The sequence below is a fragment of the Podarcis raffonei genome, chromosome 13 (assembly GCF_027172205.1).
Source record: "Podarcis raffonei isolate rPodRaf1 chromosome 13, rPodRaf1.pri, whole genome shotgun sequence".
NCBI lineage: Eukaryota > Metazoa > Chordata > Lepidosauria > Squamata > Lacertidae > Podarcis > Podarcis raffonei.
This window is the reverse complement of record NC_070614.1, coordinates 44292665-44317878: the sequence shown is the minus strand read 5'-3', so window position 1 is coordinate 44317878 and position 25214 is coordinate 44292665. Positions and strand designations below refer to the sequence as shown.

The 25214-nt window shown below is 39.7% G+C and overlaps 2 protein-coding genes across 2 annotated transcripts; one reads left to right on the top strand and one right to left on the bottom strand.

The window, feature by feature from the left end:
- The first annotated feature begins 1306 nt into the window (after positions 1-1306).
- LOC128399023 (vomeronasal type-2 receptor 26-like) lies at positions 1307-13247 on the top strand. The gene is made up of 7 exons (XM_053360281.1): positions 1307-1482; positions 3114-3405; positions 4638-4949; positions 7428-7655; positions 8829-8955; positions 10331-11207; positions 13217-13247. Exons 1-7 carry the CDS (start codon positions 1307-1309, stop codon positions 13245-13247), a joined length of 2043 nt encoding a protein of 680 aa, XP_053216256.1.
- A 2486-nt stretch (positions 13248-15733) lies between these two features.
- LOC128399022 (vomeronasal type-2 receptor 26-like) lies at positions 15734-22222 on the bottom strand. The gene is made up of 5 exons (XM_053360280.1): positions 21959-22222; positions 20235-21101; positions 19584-19745; positions 18369-18495; positions 15734-16635 (listed from the first exon to the last, which is right to left on the bottom strand). Exons 1-5 carry the CDS (start codon positions 22220-22222, stop codon positions 15734-15736), a joined length of 2322 nt encoding a protein of 773 aa, XP_053216255.1.
- Positions 22223-25214: the final 2992 nt, after the last annotated feature.

The following is a 25214-nucleotide window of genomic DNA, read 5'->3' as shown; positions in this document are numbered from 1 at the left end:
AGACTAGTTGAAGTGTCTTTATTACTAACCAGTGGCTCAAGATTTGGCCCACACCAGCATTAAGTTACAATATGTTCCTATTCACACAATGTGGATAGATACGTGCTTGATGTTTCCTCAATATGCTATGATTTTTTAAAAATTCTGCTTAATTTTATTGATTGGTTTTTATGGATAGTAGTGCCCTGTTGTGACCTGCCCTTTGATTGTTTTGTGATGAAAGTCAATAAATTAGTAAATAAATTGGGAACACATATCGACTGTGTTGAATTGAATGTGTTTCTTTCTGTCTCTTTCAATTGGTTTGTTATTTACCCCTTCCCAAAAACCTCACGGCCTTACTCAGAGCAGGGAATTGGCTGGGCTACTAAGTAAGTTACAGAAGTTAAAGGCTGTTAGCAAAGTGAGAGCCAGACAATAAAGACATCAGATTGGAGCTCCATTGCAAGGTGCAGACTGCAGTGGTCATAGATAACAGTTTACTGTCTATAATAGATTCTGCAGCATTCTTCAAATCCCATCATACTTCTTACTTTTAGTAATAAATTAAAATAGTAGTAATAACACTATTTGAAATTGTCTATTTTACAAGAAGAGAATTTCTGTTTGAAACCTTTGTCACATTTGGTGGGACCTGTGTTAAGCTTCCCAAGCTTCATTTAATTGTTCATTTATTGCTTTCAAAAAAATTGTCAACCTGCCCCACACTGCAACAGGCAAGTTGTGACAAAACAATAACCCTCATCCCCAGGGGGAACCTTGAAGTTCCCTTCCAACTCTGTGATGTAACAAATATGTTTCATTCAATGAAACCATATTTTCAACAGGCAAGAACGTTGCAGAAGTTATTATTCCCCCTGCAATTATCTAAATTAGTATAATCAATTCAATTGACCAAAGCTCCAGTGGCTTCACAGAAGACAGAAGCAGAAAACATTCAATTGGAACATCTGAAATGATTATAAGTTCCCCAGTGTTCCATAGACAGCTAAGATTAGGGAATAGAGAGAGTTAGGGCTGTGTCATTTTGACCAGTTTCCCTCTTACTTTGTAGAGCTCACATTTCAGATTGATGTAGTTTAATTGGCATTCAAGGTATGCTTTTGTGATATTGTTGAGGTTAAGGTTAAGGTGGATAGGAGTCCCTTTGAGTAGTGTGTTGGCAGAGTCAGCTGCTAATAAAGTCATCTTGCTCAAATGAGGTCAATAGCAGTAATGATATGGTGAACTGAGAGACGTGGGAGATTTCATGTGTGGACGGAAGGTTACTATTAGGATGGTGATTTTTCTCCTTCTGCTTCCAAACATGGTGTGCAAAGTGCATAGTATTAGCTGCAGCAGAAAGAAACCTGTACGTGTTCTACATGAGTGGTATGAGCCAGGCGATCTTCTCATTGGTGGGATGACAGATCTTATACATTACGCCTTCCCTGGATTGTCATTCACGGAGCAACCTTCCCCAGTACTGATTGAAGACCCTCTGTAAGGAATTGTTTCCTTCTATAAAACTGCACTGTGTGTGTGTGTGTGGTGTTTTATGTTTCTATAGTTGACTGTCATGAATTCATGTTTCCTTTGAAAAAGACTACACACAGTGCCTGTGCTCTGTGTAAATTCACTGATTTGAATGTAAAGAATTATGTCCAAACTTCTCTATACACTCTGCAAATTCAGATATCTGAACAGCCAGCATTTCCTTCCTTCCTTCCTTCCTTCCTTCCTTCCTTCCTTCCTTCCTTCCCTCCTTCCTTCCTCTTTGCTGGTTGGCAGCAGCCGTTTTCAGGGAGAAAATCATGCAGGGAGGGAGGGAGCAAGATCAGATGAATGACAGAGCAGGAGATATCAGACAAATCACTTCTTTCTTTGTCTCTCTTTTGCTGGTTGACTGCAGTCTTTTCAGGAGGAAACCATGAGGACATGGGGCCAGATAAATCCAAGATTATAAATGTTCCCTTAGGGATAAATTTCACGCTTTCATTCCTAAATGGCTTTCTAGCTAGAAATACCAAGCTATGTAAAGATAAATGCATAGGGTGAAAATCAATGCACATTCCCACTTGTGCAATGCAGCTTTCTCCTTCTCTCATTTGAATTACTCTCAAAATCTTTTCTAGAAGGTTGGAGAACCATTCAGAACAATTTTTGAAGTGACAGTCCATGAGTGGAACTCCAATCTCACATTGATTTCATTTCACACTGTATCTTTATTTGACATCTCCAACACTACATGAAGAATGTAAATTTTTTTAATAATAATAATAATAATAATAATAATAATAATAATAATAACAACAACAAATGGAAATACTGGATCATAGATATGAATTAATTAATGTATCCTTCAAAGAAGCAGGGTTTGTTTGGTTTTTTGAATGATTTATGCTATACAAACCACTAGACACAATTGTTCTGTCTGTGTCTGCATACAGGGAACAGCTATAAGGAAGTGTTCCAGGACATGCTTTTCATGTAAAGGGTTGCAGTTTAAATGATTGGCATACACTGGTAGGGCTGACAAAGATTCACACGCTACAACATCACAGTAAACGGTATAAAAAATGTTGAGCTAGATGGACTTAGTAGAAGGCAGTTCCCTGCATTCCGTCCATTTCCACTCAAAACTGGGTTTCAAATTTTTAAAAGGAAGGTGCTGAAGGTACACAGAAAAGTATGAATTTGATGCATTTTTAGGAGATTTCAGAAATTACCAGTGATTCCAAACACAGTATCGTACTTCTGTGACCCAGCTGGTGCCCATTGCTGAAATTGTCTAGAGTTAAAAAAGAATGGATGTAATATTACATATGAGTACAGTGAAATTCAAGGAAATATTTCATATCCTCTATGTAGATTGTTCCACCATCTATATATTCTGAGTTACAATAACTATGATCTGGTTGAATGGAACTCCAGAAACAGAATTATATCATGCACAAGTCTAATAACCATAACATAGCTGTTTTCTTGCCAACAGGATTTAGTTAATGACTAACTTTCCTGGCTGTGCCCTCTCTTTATAGCTGGGCACTTTTAGCTCTTGGATCTAGTTGAAAACAGTGTTAAAATAATTTAGTTTAATTTTCCAATGAAATTGCAAGTCCCTTCATTTGCAGAGTGGTGACAAAGTTCTACCAGCATATCCTAGCCTTGGTGTTCGCTGTTGAAGAGATCAATGAGAATCCCAATATCTTGCTCAATGTCACTCTGGGGTTCCACATCCATGAGAGCTACTGGGACCTAAAGATGACCTACCGCAACACTCAGGATCTGATCCTTAACTCACATAACTTTGTGCCCAACTACAAATGTGGTATCCAGGAAAATGTAATAGGAGTCATCGGGGGACTGAGCGCTGAGACCTCCTCAACAATGGCAGATATCTTAGGTCTTTACAAGATTCCACAGGTAGAATTTGATTATCCAAACAATGGGAATTTCCAATTTTCATGTAGAAATTTGGTGACACAAAAAGTGAAGTCTGTATTTTTTCTTGTTTTTATCCTGTCATCTGGCACAATGAAGTGGGTGGCCTATACAGAACATAGCAATATTCTATCTATCTATCTGTCATCTATCATCTGTATCTATCTATCTGTCTATCATCTATCTATCTATCTATCTATCTATCTATCTATCTATCTATCTATCATCTATCTATCTATCTATCATCTCTATATCTATCTATCTATCTATCTATCTATCTATCTATCTATCTATCTATATCTATCTATCTATCATCTATCAATCTATCTAATTGTACGTGGAGAATGACAGCTCCTGGCTGTGACTTTGTGAGGTATGTAAGCATTGGCTGTCAGGGCTTTCCAGTGACATGAATGATTTCACAGTCTGGTTCTCTTTCCTGCAGAATTTTGGTTGGGTTTCTTTTTGGAGAGAATGCATTTTAAAAACGAAACTTTAGGCAAAGTCAGATGAAAGCCATACTACATTTCTTTGGTGTTATATTTGGTAATAATTTATTGTTGGGGAGTAGATTCATGCTTCAGTTCTGGAGAGACCAACCAGGGATGTAAGCTTCCTTGAGGTTTCTTCTCCATTTGATGCTTGACTGACACACTTATGAATTTTACTGCACATTTTTGGTGTTACTGTCAGCCTATTGTTATTAATTCTCTCACTCACAGAAACACCTGGTTCATGCAGCTAGGGCATTCCTTTGTTGATTATCCTCTTCCTTGTATAGCATATTTCATTTATGAAAGATAGCATTGCTGATGCTCTTTCATGGAACCTGCTGATCTCACAGGCCAGAACCCAGGCAAATGTGATTCCACCAGCAGTGTGGGAATTGGAGACTTGAGTCCAAGAAGGCTGTGTTACTTGCATCCAGCACTTGTGTATGCTATATATCAAAATGCAATTAGTTTTATGGTCAGCTGTTACAATCTGTATCAATGGGTAAGAATGTCGAGTTTTGCATTGAATGTGGGAAATGGTAGTCATTCTGTCTTTCTGTTCATGTCTTTCTGTTCTGTTTCATGCTCCTATACCTACATGCTTTTTTTGAAGGGGGAATTTCAGCTTGGAAAGATGGATATGTCCTAAGGTTTTAAATAATATACTGAACTCCTCCTCCAACATTGAAATGGTGCACTTTTTTTGTTTGATTGTTTTAGATTTCATATGGTTCATTTCAACCAGAATTGAATGATCAGTTGAAGTTCCCTTCTTTTTATCGCATAGTCCCCAATGAAGCCTTTCAGTATCAAGGGATTGTTGAGTTACTTGTGCATTTCAGATGGAAATGGGTAGGTCTGATGGCTATAGATGATGAAGCCGGAGAACATTTTTTGCAGACCATAGAGCCAATGCTTCTGCAGAATAAAATCTGTTCAGCATTCATACGTCGAATTCGTAAAAATTTGCATAATTTCCTTGATCCAGGAAAAGTAGTCATAGAAACACAGGCATTTTTACCAGCTTTTGCGGTAAGCAAAGCTGATGTGATTATTATATATGGAGAAACCTCTTCTATTTCATGGTTGCCATATGCTATAGCAGCAACTATAATGTTTCAAGAAACATATCCTGAATATCCGGAGAAGGTATCTGCAGCAAAAGTGTGGATTACAACAGCCCAAATTGAATTCACATCATGTGCCATGCTAAAGATATTTAATATGGATATGGAAGGGCTTCATGGTGCTCTAACCTTTGCAATTCACTCAAGTCATCTGGGAGGCTTTAAAGAGCTTCTTCAGAATGTACATCCTTCTTGGAAAAAGAAAGATGGTTTTGTCAAGGAATTTTGGAAACAAGCATTCAGCTGTAAATTTCCAAACGATACGGAGTCAACATACATCACAAAGATATGTACTGGAGAAGAGATGCTGGAGAGCCTTCCTGCACCTTATTTTGCAATGAGTATGACTGGCCACAGCTATGCTATCTATAATTCTGTCCATTCTCTGGCACATGCCTTACATATCACATACTCATCCAGAGCCAACTACAGAATAATTGAGGCCGGGGGCCAACCATATCCTTGGAATGTGGAAACATGGAAGGTAATACTCCCTTTTGTAAAGTATCCAGTTTACATGCAGTTATTGCTCTGGTGTCTCCCCTTCTGGGATGCCATTGGGAGCCAAGGACTGCACCCACTTGAAAGCAGCAGATAGATAATGGAAGGACCCTCAAAGAGAGTCTGGGAATTGAAGCACCCCCAGGCTGGGAGAATGGCAGAAGAAAGGAAAGTTCCCAGGAGAGACCAAGGAGGCTCTGCCATTGTCTGTGGGTGACTGAGATGAAGCGCTACTTCAGGTACAGAGAATGGAACCTTTGAATGGTGACTCCCAGCCTATGAAATGCTCTTCCTATGGAGGCACACCTAACATTACTGGCTCCCTTTAGGCACCAGGAAAAATGTTTCTTCCCAGTCAGGTTTTGTACCTATAACTTGGAGAGTTTTGGATGTGCTCCATTTCAGCTTTGCACTGCTTTTAGTTTTTGTACTATATTGTAAGCTGCTTTTTGTAAAACCCAAGTGACCTATAATTCAATAAATAATAACTGGATCGTATCTATATGCCTGGTAACACTTACAAAGAATTGTAGCAGATGAGTAAAGCAAGGCTTACTCTTTCAGAAACCATGCAGATTCTGATTAAGCGAATCAGCCTGTAATCTCCAGGGTTTCCCTGGATCCCTTCTTCAAAAAGTTGGTGTTATATATATATATATATTGACCTATCCTCAAGCATGGAGCCTGATCTAAGGGAGAAATTACATATTAGCAGTTCAGCAAATTCATATTTGAGCTCTTAAATAACTCAGGTAGATGCCATCCAGGACAGCTAATTTGTCAATTTTTATTATGTCAATAAAGCCTTGGACTTATTTCAGGTCAGCACTATTCCCCTCAGTTCCTCAAACGTACTCCCTGCAGAAGGCAGCTCAGGCACAGGGATTTGCCCCATGTCTTCAACTGTGATTGATGGGGTGGGGAATCATCCAGTTTCCCTGCAATCTCCTTATCTTCTTTTAACACACATTTGACTCATTTGTCATCCAAGAGTCCTAGAACCTCCTTAGCAAGATTCTTGCTACTCAACTATATTAATAATGTGCTGTTGCTGCTCATTATGTTTTTAGCGATGTGCACAGTGCACTTATTGCCTGCTTGCATTTAGTTTACCAAACTTTTGTTCCTTTTTCCCTGCTCATTTCAAAAGGAATTCACTTTTCTACAGAAAGCTTTCTTGCTTCAAGCAATGGCAATAGAGTTTTCTCCTCTAACACATTTAAATCCTGCATTTCCAATAATTTGATGATTTACCACTCTCTTCCCATATCTGCTACCAAAGGCAGATTACGCTTTGTTGTGAATTCCTCACAACAGAGAAAAAGCATGCAAATCTATCTAGGAAAGCTGCTTGAATAACCTTAATGATAATATTACAATTCTTTATAGACTTTTAATCTCTTTCTTTCTCTTTCTAGCTCCACTATTCCCTTCAGAGGAGGGAATCCAAGCACCTCCTTAGCTAAATTCTCGCTACACAACTATTTAAATAATGTTTTACTGCTGCTCTTTATGATTTTAGCAATGGGCACAATGAAATGTTTTTTTAGCGTATCTTATTGCTGACTTGCATTTATTTTACCCAAGCTTGTGTTCCCTTCCCCTCCTCATTTCAACAAGAATCATGTTTTCTAGAGGAAGACTTGCCTCCAATGGTGGTAAATAGTCTTAGTTTTCCTCCCTAAATATATTGGGCAGCACATTCAAATCCTGAATTTCCACTGGTTTGATTATTTGCCACTCTCTTCCCATATCTGCTACCAAAAGCTGTTGTGATTTCATATTTTAATGATAATATTACAATGCTTTTTGGACTTTAAAACTCTCTCTCTCTCTCTCTCTCTCTCTCTCTCTCTCTCTCTCTCTCTCTCTTTCTCTCTAGCTCCACACATCCCTTCAGATGATGTCATTCAACAACAGTGCCGGAGATGAAATTGCATTTAACAAACATGGAGAATTAGTAGGTGGATTTGATATTAGGAACTTGGTGACCTTCCCAAATGGATCCTACATCAGGGTCAAGGTCGGGAAGCTGGATCCTCAGGCTCCTCCGGGCAAAGAGTTTTCCATTAATGAGGACAGAATCAAATGGCACTGGAACTTGACTCAGGTAGGGAAAGAGCCATACTACCTCTCAAGTAGCAACATTCATGATCAAACAATAACATGGCTAACCAGTTAATACCAGGAACAGCATCAAATATACTTTGCCAAACCCCAGTAAGCTTCTGACATGCCCACTATAAATGTATAAGGTTTCCCCATAAATGTAGAAGGTTGTAGCTCCACCATCAAAGGGATGGCGTTGAAGAGGTGGTGCTCAAAAGCTCAGCTGGAGTCCAGTGCTAGAAAAATGCTACCTTCAGCAACGCCTCCTGGACTATGGCCACAATGGTATTTATAGGAAGCTTCAGCCATATTTTAACCCAGACATCTTCATCTTCACCTAGGTTATATTCTCATTCCTGGCTCAATCCATCTGCATTTAACATCTTTGAGTTAATCCGGGGGGGGGGGGTACATAAGATGACTGGAACTCTTCAAGTATTAAGTAGATTGGATACAATGACTGGATACAAGTGTTCTCCTACTGGCTTCGCTGTCTTGTTATTCCTGATGTCAGGTTTATGTCCATTTATCCTTTGGCGTAGGGTTTCATTTTTAATGTAACTATACTATGCAGTCAATAGATGTTTTAAGGTCTTTTCAAAGGACCTTCTTTTACAGGCTCTTCAAATTTGGAATGATTAGCTTGAAAATCCTTTTCTCTGAATGTTTAATAAATAAATACCAGGATACTTTATAGGCAAGCTACCAATGAATATTCAAATAGAATGTTATCTTTTCATTTAGTTCTTCCATTAAATTAATTCCCTTTATTGATTTTGTGCCCTATATAAGAGAGCCATCCTAACTATGCTAAGCCAGCTAAGTTCAGGTTAGATGTAATTCTTTTTCACCTTTGGCCCTTCAGCTGGAAAACTTTGGCTGATAGGAATGCTAATTCAACAAAATATGGAAGGTCATAGGGTCTCCAACCTAGTTAATGGTATTAGATCAGATGTATAAATAGGTCAATTATTTGGTGGACTCATTATAGAAATTCTAATCTTTAATTATAAGATGCTTGACATAATCAGTATTTCATTCAGTGAAACTTGCACCTGTGCTCATATGGATATGCTATTCCATATCATTTACACTCCTATTTACTGGTGATTCTTACTGATTTAAGATCAATTTCCCAGGCATTTTCTTAATAATAACCTTTCCCTTTGGATAGGTGCCACCCCCTTCAGTATGTAATGACCACTGCCAACCTGGTTACCGGAAGTTTAAAAAGGAGGGGGAGAAATTTTGCTGTTATGATTGTGCTCCATGTCCAGATGGGATGTTTTCTGATGAGATTGGTAGGATTTACTGTTTTGCAAGTTAGCTGTTATTAACTTCGGGTGCCCCCCATTCAAATCATGGCATAATATATGGTTCTTATTGTTGATATAGATAAGCTTTATAGATAAGCTTTATTGTTAATATTTTTGGAACTTTTAATATGATAGAAACACAGGTAAAAAATATTTCTGAGTAACACTGAAGGCATGATCCATTGTCTGAAAAATGTGGAAGAACTTTCCATTAATATTGTTCATTACTTTTAGTCAGTGTGAAAAAAATATTTTTAAAGCAGACCTGTTATGAGCTTCTTCAATGAAGTATTGACAGCCCCCAAGCAATCTCCCCTCCTCACATTTACCTAGTGTATTTGTGTCTCCTTAGAAATATAGAAAAGGATGTGGGTGGTGCTGTGTTCTAAACCACTGAGCCTCTTGGGCTAGCCGATCAGAAGGTCGGCGGTTCGAATCCCTGCAATGGGGTGAGCTTCCGTGGCTCAGGCCTAGCTCCTGCCAACCTAGCAGTTCAAAAGCATTCCAAAGTGCAAGTAGATAAACAAGTACCACTCTGGCGGGAAGGTAAATGCCATTTCCGTGCACTGCTCTGGTTTCTCCAGAAGCAGCTTAGGAAAAACTGTCTGCAAACAAATGCTGGCTCCCTCAGCCTGTAAAGTGAGATGAGCGCCGCAGCCCCAGAGATGTCTGCGAATGGACTTAACTGTCAGGGGTCCTTTACCTTTACCTTTTTAGAAATATAGAGACCTAGACGTTGTTCTCACAGTGCTTTCAAACAATATAGTTTCTGGCTCACTGCTCAGACTTCCGGAAAAGCACATCCTAAATAAGTCTCCAATTCCTCATTCTGTCCCTTCCTTTCTACATCTTTCACTGTTCCACACATTGGTTATGAATGTTCCCAGAAACCATTCACCCAACAGCGCTTTTCTTTTAGTTAATCTCCTTTGGTCCACCCCCAGCACCTATCCTTATCTCTGCCTTTGTCACACCTTCCAGAATGTTCAACTTCTCTTCTAGGTGGTGCATACGAGAGAAGGAAACCTAGAGGACCTTTCATTAATAATATTTATTATTTTTACCCATGCTGCAAAATTATCTAGCTTCCCCGATAATGGATATCATTTGCACTGAATCTCTCTTTTCACTGCACAGCAGTTATTATTCTAAGACGGAGAGAAGGGGGTCAAGAATGAGTACTCAAATACACACACACACACACACACACACACACACATTTGTTTGATTGCTGGCATTCCTTTTTAGGAAGCCAATTGTTCAGAAGGTTTTGTAATGCATGGTGAATCTATGTTAGGTGGACTCTTGAAAAAGCTTGAGAACAATTTTCATTGAATTAAATTTCTTTCCCCCTCCCCAGATATGGAAACTTGTGTCTCTTGTCCAAATGATCACTATCCAAACAAAGATCAGGATCGATGCATTCCTAAGATTCCAAACTTCCTGGCTTTTGATGACACTTTGGGCATTCTTCTAATTTCCTTTGCGCTTTTGTTGTCTCTGACCACAGTTCTGGTGCTTGTCATCTTCATTAAATGCCGGAACACTGCCATAGTCAAGGCCAACAACAGAAGCCTAACCTACATTCTTCTCATCTCCCTCCTCTTGTGTTTCCTCTGCTCTTTCTTGTTTCTTGGAAGGCCTAATGGGGTGACCTGTCTTCTGCGACAAACTGCTTTTGGCATTGTCTTCTCTGTAGCCCTTTCTAGCATCTTGGCCAAAACCATCTCTGTGGTTTTGGCATTCATGGCTACTAAACCAGGATCCAGGATGAGGAAATGGATTGGTAAACGCTTGGCTTATTCCGTAGTCATCTCCTCCTCCAGTACTCAAGTAGGGATTTGTATTCTGTGGTTGGGAACCTTTCCACCATTCCCAGATGTGGACACACCCTCCGGGACTGAAGAAATTGTATTGCTATGTAATGAAGGCTCAAGCATCATGTTTTATTGTGTCCTGGGCTACTTGGGCTTCCTGGCCTTTCTCAGCTTCACTGTAGCTTTCCTAGCCAGGAAGTTGCCTGACAGTTTTAATGAAGCCAAGTTCATCACTTTCAGTATGTTGGTCTTTTGCAGTGTTTGGCTCTCTTTTGTTCCTACATACCTGAGCACCAGAGGAAAACACATGGTGGCTGTGGAGATTTTCTCTATCTTGGCTTCCAGTGCAGGGTTACTAGGATGTATCTTTTCCCCTAAATGCTACATTATTGTTTTTAGGCCTGAGCTTAACAACAAAGAGCAGATAATGCAGAGAAATAAATGAATAATAAATCTGGGTATTTCCCCCCTGCACGGGAAAATATAACATAGCTACAGAAAAACTGGTACTATGTGAAATAATGAAAGTATTTAAGCATTTATTATTATTGTGGGGTGGTTTGAGATGAATATTTTTATTTTATTTTTATTGAAGTTATATTTCTTTGTGGGAGCCACACTGAAGCAATTATCATAGGGTTGTTGAAAAATCATTACTTTTTATTTTAAGTGAAGTGTTATGTACTGAGTTGAATGGGATCCAAAATGCAGCAGTCTGATTGGTCCTAGAACAATAGGATTCAGAATGCAGCAGTCTGATTGGTCCTAGAACAATGCAGCAGTATGATTGGTCTGCAGGAGCCACCCAATCCAGCTTCAGATGGAAGTGAATCCACAACCTGATTGGCCTACAGGAGAATTCCGGAATTAGCCAATCACATGCAGCCCATTGTGTAAATAATGTATATAAAGCAGATACTTTGGGGGAAGATTCATTCCTCCTCACTACTATGAGCTGAATAAAGAGCATGAAATCCACTCTCGACTCTGAGTATATTTCACGAAGTTATAATCCTATCAAAATAGAGTCTTCTTTGTGGGACCCAATCTGAAGCTCCAAAGTCTATTTCTGTACCATATGAAGAAAGAGTTCATATTTTTATTTATGTTTTGGGTAATCTATACTGAAATGTGAAATGTGTTAATAAATTGGGACTACGTGAAGGGTCTAAATTTCTTCAGAATTTTGTGGTGTGAAATGGGCTTTTTTAAAAGAAAATGAGATGCAAGTCTGATATATTCACACACACACACACACACAATTTGTAAAGGAAATCTTTCTGTTATTCAATACTTTATTGCCTGGGTATAATGAGAGGGCTCAGTGAAATAATGCTGGTTTTATGTCATGATTTTCTGAATTTTATTAGTTGACATATATATCAAACATGAAATCAAGTCAGTTTTCAGTGCAAATCTTTTTTTTATAAAAAAAATAATGTACAGTGGCAACTCGGGTTACAGGCGCTTCAGGTTACAGCCTCTGCTAACCCAGAAATAGTACCTCTGGTTAAGAACTTTGCTTAAGGATGAGAACAGAAATTGTGCAGCGGCGGTACAGCGGCAGCGGGAGGCCCCATTAGCTAAAGTGGTACCTCAGGTTAAGAACAGTTTCAGGTTAAGAACGGACCTCCAGAATGAATTAAGTTCTTAACCCGAGGTACCACTGAATCAAAAAATACACCTTCTGTTGATATTTACGCAGAATGGTAGATCCCACCTGAGACCTTTGTTTCACTTTCTTCATGGTGTTATGAAACTTTTTGGAGGAGGTGCTAGGCTGAATGCCCAGATTCCCTTCTACTTCTTGGACCCTGCTTCTAATTCCTGGATCCGGCATGGATTCAATTGCTTGAATAGCCAAGCCAGGTTGGTAATCTCCTACCAATGACAAAAGGAAGGTAGCAGACCAACAAGAAAGCCAAAGGGAGGGAACTGTTTGTGTCAGAGTTAGTTCAGAAGGCAAAGAGTTTTTATAGAATCATAGAATCTTAGAGTTGGAAGGGACCCAAGGGTCATCTAGTCCAACCCCCTGCAATGCAGTAATCTTAGCTAAAGCATCCATGAGAGATGGCCATCCAACCTCTGTTTAAAAACCTCCAAGGAAGGAACGTCCACCACCTCTTATGGGAGTCTGTTCCACTGCCAAACACCTCTTACTATCAGAAAGTTTTTCCGAATGTTTAGTCAGAATCTCCTTTCTTGTAACTTGAAGCGATTGGTTTGAGTCCTACTCTTAAGAGCAGGAAGAAACAAGCATGCTCCCTCTTCTGTGTGACAGCCCTTAACATATCTGAAGATGGCTATCTCACTCTCCTCTTTTCCAGGCTAAACATACCCAGCTCCTGGGTCTTCCTCCCCTCCCCCTTTGAAGTTGGGGAGAATATTTGCCCGCTTCCAATCTGTAGGGACCTCACCTGTTCTCCAAGAATTCTCAAAGATAATAGTCAAATGCTCTGAAATTATATCCGCAAGTTTCTTTTGTACCCTTGGATGCTGGTCATCAGGCCCTGTAGATTTGAATTCATTTAAAGTAGCTAGGTGTTCCCTCACTACCTCTTTTCCTATCTTGGGCTGGTGCTCCCTCCTTACATCATTTATTCTGTTATCACTAGGTTGGGCATCACTTCCCTTTTGGGTGAAGACAGAGGCAAAGTAGGTGTTGAGTAGTCTTTCCCACGTAGAGGACCTACTTGCTTGTTCTTCCTCTTCAGATATAGTCAAATAAACCTTTTATTTTATTTTTAACTTCTCTTGCAAACCCCAGCTTTAGCTAGTCCGACTTTCCCCCTGCAACTGTTGGCTACTCGTGTATACTCCTCCTTTGTGATTTTCCCCTTACCCCCTTTCTTAAAGCAGAGTTTAGAATAGGAGTTTGGGCATGATTTGAGCTAAGGAAAAAAGGTTGCAGTCTAGTAAAGGCAGCAGTCCGAAAAACACAGAAAGTTAGAGAGACGGTCAGAGTTATTGCTGAGGTCAGTTTAAATCCAAGGTTGCAGATATGGGAGAAATAAGACCCTACTAGGGTGATTATGCTGTGAACCCCTCCATCGTAGTCTCAGGTTGTACATATGTGTAAATAAACCATATATCACAAAGGCGCGATAGTCTCATCTGTGTCTCAGTTTCCAAAAGGAAACAATAAACATGGGAAAGCATGCCTGGAATTCTCTGGAGTCTTCCACCACTCAGAGATTGGGGATGGCATGCAATACTATTCTTTTTTCCACTCCAAGCCTTCTATAACTAGTTTAAATGCTGGGACATATTTCTTAATTTTACCAGGACATTGTCATCAGCATCTAGAGAGGAGCAATTTTGGTTTTTCTCAGTTTCTGTTTTCACAGTCTTTAATTCACATTTCCATACCAATTTCCATTCTTTTGACCCACGTGGGCGAGGGTGCTCAATATCAGCCATGTCAACAGCCCAACCCATTTGGATATTCCAGAGGTTGGGCAGTGCTTTGACCAGAGCTCTGGTCATATCAGCCAGAAAACCCCCAGAGCCATCCCATTGGATCCATCCGCCTCTGTGGGCAGACCATCATCATAGGTCCTCCACCTTTGCAGAAGGGGAAAGGTGCTGAAAGCTGACCATGACAAGGGACTGGTGTCAATGTCCCCAATGTCCCAAACATACACCAGTGTAGTGTAGTGGTTAAGAGCGGTAGACTCGTAATCTGGGGAACCGGGTTTGATTCCCTGCTCCTCCACATGCAGCTGCTGGGTGACCTTGGACTAGTCACACTTCTCTGAAGTCTCTCAGCCCCACTCACCTCACAGAGTGTTTGTTGTGGGGGAGGAAGGGAAAGGAGAATGTTAGCCGCTTTGAGACTCCTTCGGGTAGTGATAAAGCGGAATATCAAATCCAAACTCTTCTTCTTCTTCTTTCAGATCACCCCTTTCCTACCCAGTTAAGAAAACTTTTGAGGTTAACTTGTGTCACTTACTTGAAGTTGTGGGGCTCAGCCTAAAAAGTTCCTAATGGGGAACTTGCACATGCAGCTGATTCCAATTGGACATCCTAGAGGTGTCAGTGCTGATGGGAGCTGAGAGGGAGCCTTGCTTGCCAGTGGGGGGGCCCCTTCATATTTGCCTGATGTCAGGTATGTCAGTCTGTGCCATTACTTCTTCCATTGGCATATATTATATATTTCCTTTTTGGGATGACCTTATGACCCAGAACAGAATGCCTGAATAATAATAACTACCTGTTTCTGAGATCAACTCATAAACTCTACAACTGCCTCTTTTCCTTGCTGAACAAATCGGGCAATTATTTTTTGTCATTCTATTTAGGTCTTATTTGTAGTATCTACTGCAACAGATTCTGTACCATATACAGAACATATGCAACTTTATGGTAATACATTCATCTTAATCATGCTTACGTATTCTAATACAGACTCACATTTTTTCCCCCGTTTGTGACTGATTTGGTTTGGAATTTTTGCTCCCTCAGTTGTCATCAAGCAACAATTGGATGGGCAGCATTTCTCCCCCAGACCTGATGTTGCACATCCCTCTTCTTGGGACATTCTGGGGGTGTTATTGTATAATCTCCACGGTACCTGATGAACATGCCTAAGAACCATTTATTTCTCACAATTATTGCTCAGCTTGCATTTCCCTTCTCTCTCTCTCTCTCTCTCTCTCTCTCACACACACACACACACACACACACAGACACTCCACAGCAGAAATTTGTTTGGTCAGAAATCATGTCACAGTCAGACTGCGTACTTCTTCAGATTTGTGGCAAAAAGTGAACACACATAAATACTGCATGCAAAATATTATTTTATTTCTGAATATATTTAAAATCCTTAGATATATAATTTCAGCAAAGTTGTAAGTGTAGTGCAGTTCCTGGTGGATGACCCAAGTACTTATAAATGTGTTCCTTTAAGGATCTTAAAATGACACCAGAAACTGTGTCATTATTCAATTATTTCTTCGTTTTAGCTGTTCCCTGTTGTTCAACTCAGGCCTCAAAATAATAATGTAGCATTTTGGAGAAAAGATGCAGCCTAGCAACCCAACACTGGAGGCCAAGATGGAGAAGATTTCCACAGCTACCATGTATTTTCCCTTGGTGCTCAGGTAGGTTGGAACAAAGGACAGCCAAACACTGCAAAAGACCAGCATGCTGAAAGTGATGAACTTGGCTTCATTGAAACTGTCTGGCAACTTTCTGGCTAGGAAAGCTACACTGAAACTGATGGTTGCCAAAAAGCCCATGTAGCCCAAGACACAGTAGAACATGGAGACTGACCCTTCATTACATTCCACAATGATTTCTCCAGACACTGAGTGCATGTCCTGACCTGGAAATGGGGGAGATGTGGCCAACCAAACAGCACAAATGCCTAGCTGAGTAAGAGAACAGGAAAAGACAAGAGAATATGCCAACCTTTTCCCCACCCATTTCCGGAAAATGCTTCCTGGTTTGGAGGCCATGAAAACTACAACCACTGTAATGGTTTTGGCCAAAACTGAAGAAATAGCAATGGAGAAGATGATGCCAAATGCTGTTTGTCGGAGCAGGCAGGTCACCTTATTGGGTTGCCCAATGAAGAGCAAAGAGCAGAGAAAGCAAAGAAGGAGAGCGATCAGGAGAATATAGGTAAGGCTTCGGTTGTTGGCTTTGACAATGGGAGTGTCCCTGTGCTTAATGAAGACTGCAAGTACCAGAGCTGTGACCAGGGAAAAGTATAGAGCCAGTGTTGCTAAAGAAATACCCAAATGTTCTTCAAAAGAGAGGAAGGTCTGGACTTTGGGGAGGCAGTGATCCTTTCCCTTATTTGGGTACTGATCTTCTGAGCAGCTGATGCAATAATCCATGTCTAAAAGTGGAAAAAATACCAAATTTAAAATTGATTTGTTTTCTGGAATAAGATACCCTTTCAAACAGGTCCATATAACTCCATACATGCAGCCACAAAAGACCCTAACCATATCAGACCCTAACTATACATTCTTTATTAAGCTGTATGGTGGGAATTTAGAGCAGTGTGTAGAACATAAAAGGTATTCCAAGTATATTTTCCCCTAGGCTTTTTAAATTTTAACATGATGAGTGCCTTATCCCCCCCCCCAACTTCATTCTATGTCTGTGTGATATTAGTTTTTTGCTGGTTTTAAATTGTCCAAACTGCTGTTCATCTTATTTTATGAGTTTAGGATGTTTTTTTTGCTAAACAAATTGCTTTTTTTCCCCAGAGGGGATTTTAAAATTGACATAGAAAGTATTGGTTACCTCAAAAAGGCTCACCTCTTCCCTCCAATACTAAACGTTATGTTTATCAGTCTGGAAGCCAAACAACAAAACCTGAAGCTGAGGGTTGTATCCAGTGCTAGTCCTAAGCAGAGTAGATGTATTGAAATTAATGCACATGACTACATTATGTTCATCAACTTCTGTAAGTGGATCTACTCGGAGTAGGATTTGGTTGGATACAGCCCTTAAGCAGTAGTTTTCCACAATATGCTAATCCCCACAGATATGCATAAATTTATTTATTTGTAAATTAAAAGCAAAATTCTAAACAAAAAAAAAATGAAAAAAATAATCTGATGAGGCTCTGTGGACCTCATGATAGCATTTATAAGAAAGATAGATGGTGACACATCTGAAGAAGAAAGGAGGGAGGGAGGGAGAAAGAGCTCTACTTGAGCCTCTCACACTGAATAGTATCTTGGAGGCAGTGATGCACCAATATTCATATGGTGTGAGGTTAAAAACCTCTACTTCCTATTCAGTATCAAGAGACTTCACAAAGGAAGAAAGGAGAAAATGTGCATTTTGCCTTTCTTGATCTCCAGAACCTGCATCACTTGTGCTTCTCATAAAAGCATAGGAAGGTTTCCAGGAGATGGGAGGGAAAGCTGTGTTTCCCCATTTCTCATAATAAAGGTAAAGGGACCCCTGACCATTAGGTCCAGTCGTGGCCGACTCTGGGGTTGCGGCGCTCATCTCGCTTTATTGGCCGAGGGAGCACCGTGGTGTACAGCTTCCGGGTCATGTGGCTAGCATGACTAAGCCGCTTCTGGCAAACCAGAGCACCACACGGAAACACCATTTACCTCCCCGCCGGAGCAGTACCTATTTATCTACTTGCACTTTGACATTCTTTTGAACTGCTAGGTTGGCAGGAGAAGGGGCCGAGCAATGGGAGCTCACCCCGTCGCGGGGATTCGAACCGCCGACCTTCTGATCGGCAAGTCCTAGGCTCTATGGTTTAACCCACAGCGCCACCTGCGTCCCTATTTCTCATAATAGAAACCCAATAAAAAAATTACAAGACTCAGTGGTTGAGCCATGATCAGGAGCACGTTGGGGGTATGCTATACAGATTGCCTTTCTTTTTTATTCAAATGACTGAGCAAAACCATTTAAGATAATTGGAGAATGCGTGATAAACACATTATTTCATTTCTACTTCAGACAGCTACCAAGGAGGCAAAAAGATCATCAAAGACAGGCATTGGTATATCTTTCAGATTATACAACTTGTCACAAGTCACACACAATTGACTATTTGATCAGATCCATATTTCTTAATAATAAATCTCCTACCCTGCTGGTCTGAAATCTTCCCTTCCGGACATGAAGTGCAATCATAGCAACAAAATTTCTCCCCCTCTTTCTTTTTCTTGCTGGTACCAGGAGGACATTTTTCATTACACTGGGAGAAGGGACGTACCTGTTATTGAAGAAAGGAAAATGTTACCTTCAGTTTCATAGACCTCATGGATCTATTCCAGTGAATATAGAAGGCTGAGAGTAAGGTCCATCCATCACTCCACTGCTGTCAGCCATCCAGCTTTAAAGTATTGGTGAAATACCCTTTCTCAATTAAATTATTATGACTTAGATGGCTATTACCCTATATCAGTTTTATGGAAACTGAGACAGACTCACCCAATAAGAAGAAGAATAGATTTATTACACCCACAGACCAGAAATACAGACATATACAACAATAAAAAACCATATAAATAGGTTAAAATTAAAATCTATAAGCTAAAATGTGATAAGTAATGCAGGTATAAAACAATTAAAAAATACAGGTTAAAGCCTTTAACCACTAATTTAAAATGTGCACGTTAAGACATTGTCCACCAGATTCATTCAGAGCTTGTTTCCTTAGTTTTATAGCAGGAACACAGAATTTAGTCACTTTCCCTGTCGTTTATTAGATATTTTAACTAGTGATCATCAGATCTGCTTGGGATTCGCTGCATGATTGAGGTGATAAATATAGAACGGATGTCCCTGTAAAAATGGCAATATTGTAGGATGTGAGTAAGAGTTTTACCTTCCTTCAAACCTTATGGGCATATTCACTCTGAGTATGGTTTATAAAATAATAAAAACAATAACAACAAAGTCATCAGCTTTGTTTTAGAAAGAAAAGCTTACTTGACACCACAGTATGTAGGCTCATTAACTGCAAAGGTTAATCATGTAATGCATGAAGAATGACTTTTTATTTTTATGTTCAATATAATGTCTCCCAGGCTCCTTAAATGATCATGAACATTGGCACTGGGGGGAAAAATTCAGTCCCTCTGTTGGCTATGCAGAGTGGAGGTATGGCATGTAAATGTAAGCTGGTACAGGAAATAAGAGTGAGATATTATCATACTGTTGCTAGCATGGAAAAAGAAGGAGAATCAGGAGGAGGAGGAAGAGGAAGAGAAATAGAATTAAGTCACTTTCAACCTGACTGAAGTTTTGATGCCACTCAATTCTCGCGTCATCAATGGTGAGGTTTATGCCAGATGATACCTGCGGCTCCAACCTTCCCACTTTGACCCCGACATAGGAATTATTTGGGAATGTGATCAAGTTTGTAATATCAAATCCAGCTACTAACTCTCCATGTTCATTGAACTTAAATTCATCACCAATACTGTTGTTGAAAGAGATCCTCTGAATTAAAGAGAAAATCTAGATGGAAAAGGAGAATCAAGGAACTGAGAACATAGAAAGACCCTGATTCATCAGACCAATGTTTCATCTGCTCCAAAATCTTGTTCTCACAGTAGTAAACCAGATGCCAATGCAAAGCTGAAACAGGGCTTCGGCACAGCAGCCGTCTCCCTATTTGTGATGCCCAGCAACTGACTTTGAGACACAACAGTTCTTTTATTTTTAAAGCACTTTTTAAAAAACAAGCAACAAATCATTGCACCATCTTCTTGCAACTGCTACCACTACTAGCACTCCCACAGCCACGAAAGCCTCGTAGGAAGACATTATACATATGAGAGTGCCCTCCAATGAGATTTCTAAGAAGTGTGAACACACACCACACATAATGATTTTTTTGAAAACAGCAAGCAGAGACACACCCCAAATATTATATTGTATCTCAGTGAAGGCGGATCAGACACCATTTTCCCTTTTTAACATTGAGAGTCAATAAGAAGACATTACCTGCCAAGGTTCCACACTATGAGGGGCCAATCGTCTCCCATCCTCCTTTGCTCTTCTACTGAATCTTGATGAGTATGTAATATGTAAGGCATGTGCCAGAGCATAGACCGCATTATAGATACTGTAGCTGTGGCCAGTCATGCTCATGTCAAAATAAGTTGCAGGAAGGCTGTCTAATCTCTCCTCCCCAGTGCAGAGATCATCAACATAGTCTGTCGAAACAGAACAGCTAAATGCATTCTCCCAGGTATCCTTAATAAAACCATCTCCCTTTGCCTTCAGAGGGTTGATAGTCTGAAGAAATTCTTGGAAGCCTTGAACCTTCTTTGAGTGAATTGCGAAGGAGATGGCACCATGGAGCGTTTGCATTTTAAAATCCCTTTGAACTATATGCAATGTGACATCCATTTGAGCTGTCATAATCCACACTCTCGCTATAGAACTTAACTCATAATCAGCAGCTGTTATAGGAAATAGTGTTTTTACAAATATAATACCTGTCACCCATGCAATGGATGCAGTTTCTCCATATAAAACAATTACGTTGGCTGTGCTCCTCATGAAATCTGGGACAATGTTGAGAAAGAGAGTCACAATTTCCTCCATGCCGATGAAATGCACATTTTTTGGAAAAGTTTCCTGGAATGCTAAACAGATTCCACTCTGAGAAAGCATGGTCTCAAAGACCTTTGAGAAATGCTCTCCAGCTTCAGTGTCCATTGTCATGAGCCCTACCCAGGTCCATCCAAAATGCACAAGTAACTGGACAAATCCCTCATACTGTAGGATTTCATTGGGGACCATGCGGTAAAAAGCTGGGCAATTGCTTTGATCATTCGCAGCTGGTTCAAAGGAGCCGTAAGAAAACTAAATGAACAAATGCATATAAATTTACAGACATTTCAGAGAAAGGGGTGGGAGGCTGTCATAGTTTGGAAGGGTTGGAATAACTGCAGCTCGGTGATAAATCAGATACACTGCACAAAAAATGTGCTACATACAGCCGCTGGCTTGTTTGTTACAGATGATGTGCAACATCTCTAACTCTTTTCCCACAGAGCCACTTTTGGGTGCAGTAAACTATATTGCGCTAGATGAACAACTTGTTTCAGCTGGAAGAAGGCAGCTGTTTATGTTCTGGGTAAATAAATTGAACATTTGACAGCTTCATCCCCTGAAGCTGTTGTACTTTATGAAACAGTTTCTGAAATTAACTACAGTGGTAGTAGTAGTAGTAGTAGTAGTAATAGTAGTAGTAGTAGAATACCCCATAATATTTCCCTGATGGGACTCAAGGCAGCTTACAGATAAAAACAAGAATGACTACAAACACGGGGGGGGGGTTCATTAAAAACAATGTAACATTAATAGAATAAAAACCATACATATAATCAGTTTAAGACATATAAATAATTACAACAAAAACAGCACAACACAAGCTCTTTCATTAAAAGCAGTCAGTTCCCCAAACCTGTCTTCAACTGCTGGCAGAAGGACAATAAGGAGGGACACATTCTAGCTTCTCCAAAGAGGGAGTTCCAGGTGGTGCTTTATGGCTTTGGAAACCCCAATATTAGCCTGGTGCAGATTCACATATTTGTTGTTGTTATCCTTCACCCTCTTTAAAAATTATTAAATTGCAGAAGGAAAGCAGAATGAGCAAGCAGCAGTAAATTATATGTTGGTTATGGAAATTTTCCATAACGAACACCAGCATATCCTACCTGCGGGATCTTGTAAAGACCTAAGATGTCTGCCATTCGTGTGGAGGTGTCAGATTCAAGTCCTCCAATGACTCCTATTAGATTTTTGGGGATGCCACATTGATAGTTAGGGAAAAAACTATGTGATTTGCAGACCATGTCCAGAGTAGTACGGTAGGTTATCCTTGAATTGGAGCAGCTGTCGTAGATGTGAAACCCAAGAGTGACATTGGGCAAGAGTTTTGGATTTCCCATGATCTCATTAATGGCAAACACTGAGGCCATGATATGCTGGTAGAACTTTATACATACACTGCAAATAAAGCAACTAGTTCAAGAGGTTGCTGGTGTTGTCACAAAACAGAAAAATATTATGTTGGGCATTGCACCCACAGAATAAGCAACAATGTTGGGATATTAATGCTAAGGGATTTTGTCGCCAAGACAGATAAACCTATGCACTTGTCAGGGGATTAAACTGATTAATAACATAAAAAACACAAAGAGAACAAAACTCAAAGTGAGACAAAATGACTGACAGAGGCAAAAGCCAATGTTGGCCGGGGGGGGGGGGATACATTAATTTCTAAGTTACGAATAAATACAATGCTATATGTTCAAATAACTTGAACTAAGAAGCCCATTCAGTAGCACATTACTTCCTGAATGACTGCAAATCTGTTTAACTCTTTTTCAGGTACTGATGGTTTTGCCCAAAATATATCAAATAAACAAACAAATAAATATTCAAGAGGAAATTTATAGGTAATAGCTAGCTTATGCAGAAAAAATTATGAAATGCAACAAGAAAACAATTACATTTGATTTTAAAACAGAAGGCATGACTTAGTAGAATCCTATGTTACCTGATTTCCACACGGACCAGCATGTTAAATCTGAGAAATAAAATGGATAACTGCAACCTACACCTTCCTTAACCCATTTCTATATGACAATGATGAAAATATGTATAGACCAGCAATGTAACTAGAGTGCAATCAGACCACAAAACATGGTTGAGTCAATATGTGCATTTTGTCTTTCATTTCAAACAATATTCACATCCATTCATTAATATATGAGATTCTCCCTCCCCAAAACTCAAAGCAGTTTGCCAACTTATATGCATATAGGATCTCTCTGTCTAAAGCAAACAGACAAACAAAGTAAAGCAAGCAGCTTTCATGAAAATGCATTTAAAATTAAAATGGATTCTTACATTGGAAAGTTAACCAGCTCCAATGAAGGGTCTCTGTCAAATAAAATATTGGGGAAAATGTAATGCATCTGAGATACGATCATACCAATTACAAACTCGTTTGGCTGGTACCACTCATGGGGAATTGAGAGGGGGTCTGTCAGGGCACAATTCATAGGGTGCACTGTGCACACCAGGTGAGGAAGCAAGAAGAACAGCAGTATCAACAACATTGCAGCACCTCAATTTCCTGATGGCAAATTTCCCCTCTAAATATGCATTTTTCCTGGTCCCTCCTGGTGTCGCTATCTGCAAGAGCAAATCTGTTTAAGCAAAATGGTGCAAATTTAATGCGATTCCACCAAAACAGTTCTTATACACCTTTCTCTTAGCCTCAGCTGTGCTATAAAATTATGCCTTGAATGCTAGATGAAAGGAGATACTCATTTGAAGCCTGACTTATACATAGAAAAAGGGAGAAATACAGAGAATGACAGAGCCCTGCCTGCTTTTAGATAATCTTAGCTGCCAATAGAATACTGTGGTATTTATGAACATGTAATACTTGTTTTTTCCTGTTGCAATCAGGGAAGCCATTGGGGGTTTGTCCAGGTGATTCAATCATAATAGTATGGATAATTGTAGGGGAAGGATAACCATTTCTGCAATGATTCTGGGCTCTCTGAGGTTTAATGAAAACCAGAACTGCTGATGAAAACCAATTTGAAATATGTCACCTTATTTCAAAGCTCATTGCATCATAGTAGCTGTCATAGATATGAAAGCCAAGGGAACTACTTTTTTAAAGTCTTTATTTGCTGTCCCTCAAGATAATCTGCTACTCTCTAAAGGGATAAGAATGTTGCAATGTCTGCTGAAACCTTTGTTTATCCCTCATTAGACTGCTGCTCAATGACACATGTTATTTGAATATTTCCCAAATGCGCACAAGATATTTTGAGGGGGAAAGTGTCAATAGAGACTCAGCTGCCCTGTATGTGTTCTATAAGTGTCACTGTCCACACATAGGGAATTGAGGGGCTACAATCTTTATTCCTTAATAGCGTAAAGGTGAATTTAGAGCTTGGCTGAATCTTGTGGTGAAAGTTCCTTGGTTAGTTTTGTTGTTTCTATTAGCAAGGCAAAAAGATGACCCCAAAGACGGGAATGGGAGAAGTTTAGGTTTTCTTCTGTTTGGGTTAAGCAGCTGGTATATACCGTATTTTTCACTCTATAAGACGCACCAGACCATAAGACACACCTAGTTTTTGGAGGAGGAAAACAAGAAAAAAAATATTCTGAATCTCAGAAGCCAGAACAGCAAGAGAACAGCGCAGCGAAACCAGCAATCCCTCTTGCTGTTCTGGCTTCTGGGATAGCTGTGCAGCCTGCATTCGCTCCATAAGACGCACACACATTTCCCCTTACTTTTTAGGAGGGAAAAAGTGAGTCTTATAGAGCAAAAAATACGGTACCTCTGTAAATTTTATGGGGTCTTCCAGGGGCATTCCCTAGTATCTGTTTTTATCTGTGCCTAGATTGCTCATAGATGCCATTACATACATTTCTGGAAAATATGCTACAACCTCTACATAATTGGTCTTTAAAAACAACAACAACAACAACAACAACAACAACAACAACAAATATTTCAGTCATCTCTAGACCATGTAAACATGAATAGAGACTGAGCCTAAATTAGTTATTAAGTAAGTAGGCAAACATTCCAAAGAATTTTATTTGATTGGGATCTGAGAGGAGCTAGGTGAGATCTTTAAAGTGAATTACCAAAGGCCACACTTTCCACAGTGCTAAAGCTACCAACAGTCACTTCAGAGGAAACAATAAAAGGTGGCAAAACAAATAGGACTGATCATTTGATATTTTATCCCCTCCCCCTTATTAGTTGGTGCATTTTATTCAGATCATACCTCAGCACAACAAGAAAGCATTTGGATGAAAAGTTGTAATCCAGAAAACAAGCACTGGAGGCAAAGATGAAGAAGATCTCCATGGCCACCATGTGCGCATTTTCTCTGGAGCACGATTGTCACAAACACAGAAAAAGACCAACATGCA